At 46.6% G+C, this 12,500-nt stretch overlaps 1 protein-coding gene across 1 annotated transcript in view; it reads right to left on the reverse strand.

Annotated features, from left to right (window-relative positions):
• The window catches only part of LOC134067967 (MAM domain-containing glycosylphosphatidylinositol anchor protein 1), a 238,164-nt gene that overhangs the window by 80,911 nt on the left and 144,753 nt on the right, over nt 1–12,500 (reverse strand). The window contains exons 13-14 of the mRNA XM_062523460.1: nt 11,755–11,907; nt 9,421–9,582 (exon numbers count right to left, since the gene is read on the reverse strand). Of these exons, the coding sequence (XP_062379444.1) occupies nt 9,421–9,582; nt 11,755–11,907 (315 nt within the window). The remainder of the gene's footprint in view (nt 1–9,420; nt 9,583–11,754; nt 11,908–12,500) is intronic.

Below are 12,500 nucleotides of genomic sequence, written 5' to 3' on the forward strand. Positions count from 1 at the left end.
CTGCTAATTATCATTAATGTACAGCAAGCAAACAACTGTGTGATTAGTGGATATCAAACAAAAAAAAAACACCTAAAAAAGAAGTCTCTTGGGGAAAGTATCAGTGAACAATAACACTGAAATATTTTCATTTTTGCTATCTACAACACTGTCACAATCTTTTAATTAGCCTTGATCATGTTTATTTTCAAGACACTTGTACTTTTCAGCTGTTCTATAAAGGAACTCAGTGAGCACTGATCACTAGAAAGTAGTTCATGACACCCGAAGCAAGACCACTGAGGAAGCAGAGGTCCGTAGTCTACATCCATACACTAGACGCCATCAAAGATGTGTCTGGCCAATTGTCGAGCAAATAACAGTGCCATGCCAAGAGAGACGAATGGGAAAAGCACTAATGGAGGACAACAATCCTGTGATATATGCTAGCAAAACAACGAAGGCGTGTGCAGGCACTCTATATGCGCTAGCTGAGTCATTGCCATGGATGTCATTTGAATACACAACACGGGTCAGACACTGAATGATGTGAGTGAGATGTGTTTATGCCTGAAGGCTGCGCATGAGCTACACAACTGGCACCGCATGCTTGAACTGTTCACCCAATTTAAGCTGTGAAAAGAGCAGCGACTCCGAGAGGTCAGAGAAATGACTTGAAACCGATCCAGCAGAAACATGAAACGGAAGTCAGGCCCACAGAGAGTGTGCGTGGGAGAGAGAGAGAGAGAGAGAGAGAGAGAGAGAGAGAGAGAGAGAGAGAGAGAGAGAGAGAGAGAGAGAGCGTTGCTATCTCAAGAGTGGATACACTATGTGTTTGCATGCACTAGTAATTCCTTGGAACTGCATCTCTAGTTGATTAAATTAGCATTTTGGGGACATTAGATAGACAACCATGGGGGTTAATCACCAATTTCTATAATTTTGCCATGTTTGACATTATAGTGCATTCATGGCTTTGGCCATTCATTTCAATGGTAACCCCCATCTGAACCGTTTGGCTGTCCAAGTTGTCAAACAATTATTAGATCATCAAAATATGCATATTTTATGTATATTTTATGCAAATTAATATGTGTGTGTGCTTTAACGACTTTTTAAAACAATAGTGTGCCTTAGTAGATTACAAAGGTGTACTGAATTCATGACAGCTCACGTCTTTCAACCTTGCATACCAAAATGATGATACCCCCCCTCCCAAAAAAACAAAACAAAACAAACCAAAAAAACTAATAAGTAAGGCTACCTAGCAAATGCTTTGTGCTTAATATGCAGCATTTCTCTCTCTCTCATTAACACCCACCCACACCCAAACACACCCACACACAAACCCATATAGCTCTTTTGAATTGAATTGAATTGGATTAAGAGAGAGACACAGAGAGAGAGAGAGAGAGAGAGAGAGAGAGAGAGAGAGAGAGAGATAGGGACAGACAGAGAGAGAGAGAGAGTGTGAGAAAGGGGCATAGGTGAAGGGTAGGAGGATTGTGTGTGGTTCTGTCTCTTATTTTAAAGAGCTAATGGTCCACAGAGAGATGAACACACAAGCACCTCCACATCCACACACACACACACACGCACGCACGCACACACACACACAAAAGGAGGCTTTCATCTGCTTTGTCACTAACAACGCTCTTGCATGGCAGTCCTGCTAATGGCTTCATACGAATCTGATTCTTTAATTATTTCCTACAGTCAGACAGCGACTCCAAATGCATTTAAGCATGTTCCCATCCTCTCTCCATGACAGCCCTACAAAAGGGATTTCTCCCATCGCTTCATTCTTTTCTTATTTTCAGTGTGTGTCTCTCTCTCTCTCTCTCTCTCTCACAGAAACTCTACTTGCTCTTATTCGTTCTTCCGACTCACTCACTCTCTCTTCATTCTGCTGCTTTATTCTCCCTCTCTCTTTCTCTCTCCCTTTCTCTCTCCCTCCTTCGCTCTCCTCTCCTCCTCAGACAGACACCTCCCACCCTCTCCTCTCCTCCGCTCCTTTTTTCTTGGCTTCTCCCTCAGTCAGGATGAGGAGACCAGGCTGGTAAAAGATTTATCGATCCAGTGAAGTAATGCAAAGCTTGTCTTTGAGGCTGTCAGGCGGGGAGAGGACACGGGACAGCTCTATTGGCTGCACAGGCGGGCAGCCAGGAGGAATTTCAAACAGCCCCTGAGCCCCGGGTGGACTATGAGAGACTCCACCTTTGAGAAAAAGAAGGGGGGAAAAAAGTGTGTCTGACACTTGTCTATTGATGAAAAAGTGTGTGTGTGTGTGTGTGTGTGTGTGTGTGCCTCTTTGCGTGTGTGTGTGTGTGTGTGTGTGTGTGTGTGTCTGTGTGTCTGTGTGTGTGTGTGTGTGTGTGTGTGTGTGTGTGTGTGTGTGTGTACATACGTTTGTGTGTGTGTGTGTGTGTGTGTGTGTGTGTGTGTGTGAGGATAGCGAGTACAATCCAAAGAGTTGTGACGTGTGAAGACAAGCCATCCAAAGTGTGAAACAATGAACTGGTTTGACACCGAGTCAACATCTCCCCCTTCCCATTCCCAAACAGAGCGGGATCGGTGTGTGGGAGGCGTGTGTCTCTCCGATTCCCTGGGCCTTCAATCCAAGCCCACCTGATTGATGGCCTGTGTGTTGAACAGTTCACTGCATTCGAGTGGCATCCTCCACTGCTGCTCCCCTGCCTCCCTTGAGAACGAGACTCATGCTACTACTACAGTCCCCCTCTGCTCTCTAGGACTGATGTAAAGATAAAAAAAACTACTGTACATCCATGCAATAATCATCGCTCGGCTAAATGTGGCCGTTACGCTGCTTTGAGGCTCTTCCTCCTCGTGTCCGTTAAGCTGAGCTGAGCCCAAATGTGTCTCCAGCTTAACCATCAGGGAGGAAGAGAGTGGCTTGCGATCCGCGTCACGACAGAGGCACACACGGAAAAGTGAAATGCTATCTGACAGGTTCCCCACTCCACGGCCGACCTTGAAAACATTCTCCCAGACTGTAAAACTCTCTTTAAATAACTGTATCATTAAGTATTCACATGAATATTGAATAATTTATACCTGCATGTATAACGAGTAGCAGTCATATATATTGGATATTTCCTCTACCTACACTTTTTAAGGAACCCGTGTGTATTTTGTGTGTATATGTGTTTAAGTAGTATTATCTCATCAAGTAATATTATCTCAATTGCAACAGCTCATTCCCCTGTGAAGTAAAAACAGATATCATTGATGCACGTAATTTAATTTGGTCTAATTGGTCGCTGTGTCTTTCATTAGGCTTAAACTTGTTAAAACATCTTTATAAAATAGTAATTCAGGGTGCACTGACAATATCTTGGAATTTCTGTGTTATTTTATGATCTTACTCAATTATCATATAATTATCTTTAATTCTCCTTATTCAGAAAGAAGGACTGTATTTCCAAGCAGAAGTAACTCCGAGCACACACACACACACACACACACACACACACACACACACACACACACACACACACACACACACACACACACACAAAGAAGAAATAAGTGCTCAAAAGTTTGATGTTTTATATACTGAAAACTGTGTAGCATTAGTCTGCACATAAACAAAGCACTAAGGTTTTGTTAGACTGTTGGCACAGCACACTGTGTGATATTAGGGAGGTGTAGTTATATGCAAATTACCCAACTTTGCTCCACCATCCTCATCTTTCACTCGCTACACCCCTCTCCCCCCTCCTTCCTCACATTCTCTCCTTTGCACCATCCTTACTCACTCTTCTGTCATTACACTTTCACCCTCTTCCTATCATCCTTCTCTTTATCACTCTCTCACACACATACACAGAGAGAGAGAGACAGAAAGAGAGAGAGAGAGAGAGAGAGAGACACACACACACAAACATACATACAGTACACACACACACACACACACACACACACACACACACACACACACACACACACACACACACACACACTCTTTGATAAATGAAAAGTTATAAGGGGAATGATGATTCAGTGATAGCGCTTTGGCCCCGTTGGCTGTCTGGAGGTTGTGGGCGACAATGCTGGAGCCTGTCAAAATATTGTTTAATGGTAACTAAAGCTCATTAAGTGTTCTTTAACGCTAGCTCTGCGCACTCAGCCTCTCCTCGCGCTCCTGTCGGGCCAGCAGACTCACGCTGGGGTCCCCCGTAATGAGGACGAAGGCGCCAGGGGTGGGGAGTGGTGGGGGGGGTGTTGGGGTAGACGGAGAAAAGGTGACGGTGGTGGTGGTGGAGAGGATTAGGGGGTGGTCGGATGGCAGCTGTGCCACTCGAGCTACTGTGCCAGAGTCCGCTGCGCCCACTCGCCGAGCTCCGTGCCCAGTCGAGACGAGTCGAGACTCGCTTCTGGCTGCGCGGCGCAGGCCCATTAGTCTCTCCCTTCTCCTCCTGCTGGGCAGGGGTGTGTGTGCCTCTGTGTGTGTGTGCATTTGTGTGTGTGTGTGTGTGGGTCGGGTGGGCATCTGAGGCTGACTCACTGGCTTGGCTGCAGCCGGGCAGAGCAGGGCAGGAGGAAGGAGCAGAGGGGCCAGAACCACAGCTGAGGAGCTGGACACCCCTGGCGCAGAGCTGGCTCAGAGGCGCTCGTGCAGAGTGGAGAGACAGACAGATGGACAGACTAGCGAGGAGTGGGCCTGGTAGGGGGAGAGAGAGAGTCCATGTGGATCATGTTACAGAGGGATACAGACGGTGAAGGTCTGGTACTGACAGACTGAGGCAGACCAAGACAGCGAGAGGAAGCCAGAGAGATGGACACAGAATCCAAAAACAGACATAAACAGACATGTCTTACATTCAAATACAGACAGCGAGCCAGGCAGACAGACAGACAAGGTTATAGGAAAGGGCAGACAGACAGACAGGCTTACAGGCAAGGGCAGACAGACAGAGAGAGGCAGTCAGACAGAGAGACCTCTTTGGTCAGAGAGATGTCAAACTTTCACCGTGAGCATCACTCCATTTTTTCTTCCAGAGTGCAATCCCCCCCTCAGGGTGATTTTGATCGAGATTAATGGACCTTGCCCTTCAATTTTAATTTTCATTAAGACTCGCCCCTCTGCTTCCTTGGCCCCTAAATAGCAATGGAATTAATAAAATATATCCTTTGGAAAAAAAGAAAAAAAAAAACCACGATCGCCCAGAGCAGGAGGTATTGAAGATTTCAGAAAGGCAAACGATGGCCAACCGGGGACAGGTTCTTTCAGCAGCTGTCTGCTCCCCCGGTGAGAGCCGCCTCGTGCCAGACAGGCTGAGGTATTAGACAAGAAGACAGGCGAAGGGAGGAGCCGACTGAAAGGGCAACGGTGAGACCACTCAGCAAACTCACACAATGAGCCTGACAAAAGAGAATCAAGCCTAATGGAGCTCAAAGAAATGGACATATAGAGGGACCAAAAAAAATGCAGAGAAGAATGGGGGAAGAAGAAAGGGAGAAAGGGATGATGGGAGGAGAGAGGAAAAAAAGAGGAATACTGATTTTCCTACAGAGCATCTCCTCTGAGCTTGAGATGCTGAGGTGCTTCAGATCAGCTCAGCTTAGCTTAGCACTTCTTCTCCAGGCTCCTCTGATGGAGCAGACCTCCAGAGAAGCTGCAACTTGAGGCACCTGGCTTGCTGTCTGTGCTGACCGAGGTGCTTTGATGATGAGTGGGGCAGGGGGTAAGCACGGCGTGTGTGTGAAAGTGTGTGTGTGTCGGTGTGTGTTTGTTGGTGGGGGGTGGCTTCCCACCACGGCTCCTGGTGCAGCCGGGACGGATCAAAGGCGCTGTGGTGCCGGCGCTTCACGGGCCCGTGGGTCCCTGATGCCGAGGGCCCGCATAAATCAAACTCGCCATCGGCGTCGGCGGCTGACGCTGACGTGGATGGAAGATCTATGTGCCCGATAAACCCGTCCGATGGGCCGGCGGCGTGATGAAGCATCTACCCCCTCCCCTCCCCCCACCGCCCCGATGACTGATTGCACTGGCAGCCGCCGTAAATCACCCGCCTGGCCATGCCCTCGGCCAACCCCGACCAGCCAGCCGCTGGTGACGAGGAACGCCACGCCGCCGCCCTCCTCTAAGAGGGAAGTCTCGAGGTTCGACAGTTCTGCATCCCACACACACACACACACACATACACACACACACACTACAAACTCTTGCGGGAGAAAGAAAGAACAACAAGACGAGTTTGTTTGTGTACAAATGATACGCACGCTCCACCTCGGATCGGAGCAGAAATGGAGGTCACGCGCGGACCGCCAACAGGTCAACTTTTGACAGGGATATGACAGATCAGGGGCTAAGTTAAGAGCAAAACACCACCAATCTGTGAGCACACACACACACACACACACACACACACACACACACACACACACACACACACAAACACACACAAACACACACACACACACACACACACACACACAAAAGGCAAACTAAACAAAAGACCCAAACACACTCAAGACCCAAAAATCACACACTCGGTCCTCACAAACCACGATGCGTCCCCACAAACCAACACGTCCCCACAAACCAACACGTCCCCGCAAAAGCGACGTGTGAGGTCTGGCAGAGAGGTTAGCGTTTGACAGCAGCAACAGGGAGCAGCGAGCGAGAGCTCAGTGAGTTTCATTTTTATCATTTTTTTCGCCGTTCTCGACACGGCCTGATTCCCCCCCTGTGAGTCACCAGCGGAAATGGAAGTGGCCTAATGGCAGAGCTGGCGCCGGAGCGGGCGCGTACCCACGCATGACTCGCTGGCCAGGGCACCCCGGGAAATGTTTCATCTGATTAGCTCACTCTTAAATGTTTCATTTGCCTTCAGCAATTCTGATGAACTCTGCACTCCTCACTGCAGACTGGCTCCCAAAAGTCATCCATTCCCCAAGTGCAGCGGTGATACACAGAAACATTTTATACTTATGAAATACATACATTTTATGTTACAGCAATAACTTTAACTAGAAATACCATAACACTATGTCAATCCAATTATACATAACACTGAGCGTTAAATACAGTATAAGGAGAACGTTTTCCACAGTGATGTGAACCTTCAATCTGACCACTGTCTGACTACTAAGCAGCCTGACTAAATCCTGTATGTAAGACACAGCAGGACATGGATAAAGAACTGAAAAGGGCTTCAGCCAGTAGAATGTGAGAATGAATCATGGAACCGAACCTAAGATCCTCTCAGACAAGTGAGTGAGAACCATTTCTCATCCGTGACCTTTCAAGCATATTTGTCCCCGATACATTATGGATGCTGTTATACGGGAGGTTTACTAAATCAAAACACGTCTGTTGTTGTGATGCTTCGGCATTCCACTGGAGAACCCTCACACACAAAAAACAAACACAAACACAAACACAAGTACAAACACACACACAAATGCACACACACACATACACACACACACACACACACACACACACACTCACACATACACAGATGCACTGGTGACCTCATCCCGGCAATTCGGAGAGTGTGCACTGGGTGTGTGTCTGCGGCCCGCTCTGCCCCCAGGCTGGCAGATGTTTGTTGTGCCCTGGTTGAAATTTTAAAGTGCCGTGTGGCACAGCGGTTGGCTTTGGCACGGCAGAGGGTAAGGGAGCGGTGCAAGGAGATGGGAGTGGGTAGGGTGGTGTGAAAGGCAGGAGATGGAGGTGGAGATGGAGGTGAAGGTGGTGTAGTGTGTGTGTGTGTGTGTGTGTGTGTGGGGGGGGGGGGGGCAGGGATGGAAGAAAGGGTTGAGGCACAGAGATGCATTATGGGGAATGCTCAGAGCTCTCGACATGGGTAGCGCTGCTCCCTGCAAATGCTTGTTGAGGGAGCGCAGGAGGTAAGTCAGCTTTGAGGACAAAACAAGAGCACATGCACACACACACACACACACACACACACACACACTAACATAAACACATCCAAGTAGTTTACTGAGGCACACATAGATAATAAAAGACCAGAGCGACCATGTGAGCCTGGGTGGGGTGTGTAGAAAAAAAGGTGCCTTTTTAGAATCCTGATGACTTATTCATCTTTGGGGTGACATCTGGCACATTCAGACATTCAGGCATGTTTTCCCGGACACACACACACACACACACACACACACACACAGTGAGAGCTTCTCTCCCCCGACAGTCATCCCTCATGTAAACAGCTTTCAGAGTGAAAAAATAGAGACCACACACACACACCGCATACACACACACACACACACACACACACATATACACACACACACACACACACACATACACACACACACACACACACACATACACCAAGGACTTGGGTCGTGAGTCCTCAAAACTGCCACTGGCAGGCGTTTTGAGGACGTTCGGTCACATCAGCCAAGCTGGGTCTAGGACTGCATTCAGCATCGCCGTTTGACATCACTTTATAGCACTTATCTGTTTGACCTCTGACCGGGGCTCTCACAGTCAGCTGAAAGCAAAGGGTGTCTCCTGCCAAACCCACTTGACCTCAGAGCTGGATTAGGGTCAGGTCAACAACCGGAGATTCCACTTTATAGTGGCTTTATTACAGGGTGCTTATGTTGGCAATAAATTATACCGTATTCCTCATGAATGGGGCATTGCAAGTCAACCCTAACTCAGTGTCTAACTTCATAATCTAACTATAAATTACAGTACTCAAGTGTGAAATGGCACAGCATTTATCAGTTCAGTAATGAGTGCATTTGAACTGAATGATATTCTGCAAAACTAGATACCTCCATGTTGAAGAAAATTCATAAATCATGTTTTTCACTGTGCATCCTATGCTAAGTAAAAAAAAATAAATCAAATTAAAACAACCCAACTACAGGTTGATTAATATCACATGGAAAGCACAATTTAAAAAGAATGAATGAAAATTCATTGAAATGCAGGATATTTGTTTTTGCAGGTCAACTCTTCAATATGGTATCTAAGGACCCTAAAGAGTATGTGTAGCAGGGTATTTAAGTATCTTTGGTGGTGCTTAATACTCTACTACTCTAAGGAGCTGGACAGCCCTGGGGTCAGAGGTCACCTTCCCGCAAGACCCAGAGGAGGAAGGTGACCTTTGACCCCAGGGCTGTCCAGCTCCTAAACTGCAAGCCCTCCGGTCCCTCACACCCCCCCCCCCCCAAATCTATAGACTGGAGTACAACACAACACAACACAACACAACACAACACAACACAACACAACACAACACAGAGGACTGATGACTGATGCACTCATCCCTTCCCCCCCTCTCCTATACTATTTATGTACTTATTTATGAATGATGCACTGTATGTGGAATATTCTGCTCTCTGTGCCGTTTAATTGCCCCCCTGGGGATGAATAAAGTGATCTGCATTGAATGCAATTGAATTAAGGTGCGAGGGAGGAGAAGGGTAACTCACCGATGTGTTTGCCCTTCATGTGGTAGTAGAAGGAGACGCAGTAGGGCGTCCGCATGGTGCCCGTGGGGCCGCGGGTCAAGGTCACGTTGTAGAGCGGCGAGACCAGCCGGGCGCTGTCTCCCATCACCCGCGGCCGCGACGTCTCAATGTACATGTAGTAGCCTGTGGTGAACGAGTATTGACACACATTGTGCAGGGGGGATGAGTAGAAGTCGGTTTCAATTATGGGAGTGTATAATGTGGAGAGACTGTAAAGATTCTGTTGGACAGAGTTCTCAGCGCTGCTTCAGCTAATCTCAATGGTCAATTGGTCTTTAAGTCCTCAGCAAACATTTCCCAATTCAATCTCTTTCTTATTTTTTTTCGTCCATGTTTTATACATAGTTCATTCTTATCAGCGGCGTTGCTGATTGCACGTTGAAATTAAACACACAGTACTTACATAATGCACGTCTCCTTCAAATAAAATGGGATGTAATGGGCAAACATGAATTCTCTCTGAATCCCCCCGTGTCGTTACACTGGCTGTATAGCGAGTAAGTACAGTATTCTTGGCCCGCATCCAATCATGCTTTATTAAAACACCTAATGGTCTCCATGTAGAGCTGCCAACCTACATCCACACTGACCTTATTTTCAGCTACGATATATCGGTCTGAGCACCGTCTGCTGAGAATCGATTGAGCTCAGCGGTAACCCTGCCTAAAATGTTCTACAAGATTAATTAGCAAGGAGAGGAGTATGGAGAGTGGTTAAGGTGATGGCACAGAGCACACGCTCGGATCCCAAAACCAGACACAACCATGGCTGAACGACAAGACTATTTGCTAGAGATGGCACGACCGGATTCAACTTCCAGATTTTTTAAAAAAGTAAATTACATATCTGGCAGTTCAGCAGAAATATGGGGTCTTGCTTGCGGAGTGGACAAATATGGTGAGGTTATTCCCCCCTCTGGGGTTCACTTAGTTTGATTTTCCAGCTGGCTCCACAAAGCCCAGGACAGATATCTTGAGGGTTCAGTTTTCACTAGAAGTTATTACACCCCTCTCTCACCCACTCAACGTCCAGGGCAATATGCTGCACCCATTATCAGCGGTCCTGACCCAAACATGTTCCTAGTGAGAGCTTCCGAACCACAACATCCACAGTGAAGATTGTAGAAGGGGCATTGGACAAACATCAGACAAATCCCCTACAGGCCTGAACTGGGAACGTTTCTTAAACATTAGCAAATTACTCACGGGCGCGAACGTGTGAATCCACCCCTGGAGTGCAGTTATGTGAACATACAGGGAACTTATGCATATATCTGTATCAGATAAGCCCCGACAGGCTCAGCACTTCCAGAGAACGGCGGCCAAGAGCCTTAAAATAACACTTGTGATGGATGAGTTTGGACAGCTTTTAAAACCCTCTGACTCGGGCACTTTTGAAAGGATACAGTGGACCCTTTGCCCCTCCACAGCCCTTCATCCATATTAAGGAGGAGCCACATTAGAGTGGCGAATGCTCAATAAGAGGGGAGAGGTAAGGGCATATTAATATTGAAAGAAGGAGACCACTTTTGATGTATATTATCATAGGCATTAAAAGTCCCCTTGCTGCGAGCAAAGAAGTCTCGAGGAAATATAGAGAAGGGGAGAGGGATGGGTGGTGGGGGGGGCATTTCAGGACCAGCAGAGCTTAAAAAATGTCCCTGCTAATTTCTACTCATTGATCCAAAGAGAAATGGGTAAGATGGGGCGGTGGGGGGGTGGGGGGTGTTGCCACGGAAAGTGATGGTTGTTTTTCTTCTTCTTCTTCTTACGGCTTGTTGTGGCAGAAGCAGCCGGAGAGAGGGATGTGTTTTTGTTCTGCTGTGTCATCTACTGTCTAATTGATGATGAGTGGCTGCGATGGGGACTGCCAGTCACTTTGGGTTACTGTTTCTGCTGTCCTGCACTTGAGGGAATTGTCCTCTAAATCCAGCCAGGTTGTTTTTTTGTTTTTGCTCGTTTGTTTTCCTTAGATGTGTACAGCTTTTTAATATGATAGATAAGCATTCATTTTATTTTAATGAAGACTTGATTAAATGAATGTCACAAAATGATAAGAATGTCTTGAATGAAATAAAGCGTCCCTTCATGTTCCTTCCAAAAAACCTCATATTTGTTATCTTAAGGATCTCAAATAAAAACATGCTGATTTATAATTTCTACCTACCTACAGGCAAGTGAGTAACAATCTTTGTATATCCAGTATGAGTTTTCTGTTCACGAACAGTGAAATGAACTCAACTCAATTTAGTACTGACCAATGAAAAGACTGGTAAGCACGGGCAAGTCAACGCACCTTCTTTGGTCCCACTGCGGTCCATGTCAGGCCCTGTGTTGGCCGAGCGCTTGGGATTCTGGGACAGGTGGTTCTGTCGAGTCCAGTCGAACGTATCGCCTCTGTCCTGGGTGAAGCCACAGATCTGCTTATCCTCGAACCCGCACACATAATCTGCGTCGGAGAAAAAAACACAGCTTTAATACGTGCTTAAGAGCACAGTGGGAGATGGGGACTGACTAACAGATATGAAGGGAAATAAATACTCTAAAATCACATTGATAAAACTAACAGTAACAGCGTATGTCTGTGATTGGCGGAGGCGTGTTCAAAGCCATTGTAAAACCCTGCAGACTTACATCAGTAATCGCATTCTATTACAGTAGTATAACTGTGCCACATAAAAATGGTGTTACTGCGTCTGTGTTGCATGGCAACCATAATCGCTGTCAAATTTGTTTTGTGGATGAGTGATGATTTTACATTGAAAAATTATTGTATTTTTTGTGTCAATGCGCTTATTTGGTGATTTTGTGGCTTATTGCTTCATATTACACTCTTGAAGACTACTTGACTGGTCGTTCATGTGTCAACGAAACAACAAGGCTACTGACAACAAATCAGCCTAATAACACACTCACTCCACCCCATTTAAACTAATCACTATGCGCTGGTTCTCACCTATTTGAAAAGTGTGAGTATGTGTGTCTGTCTGTGTTCGTGTTTCAGTGTGTGTGTGTGTGTGTGTGTGTGTGTGTGTGTGTGTG

Source organism: Sardina pilchardus, chromosome 20 (genome assembly GCF_963854185.1).
Source record: "Sardina pilchardus chromosome 20, fSarPil1.1, whole genome shotgun sequence".
Classification (NCBI taxonomy): Eukaryota; Metazoa; Chordata; class Actinopteri; order Clupeiformes; family Clupeidae; genus Sardina; species Sardina pilchardus.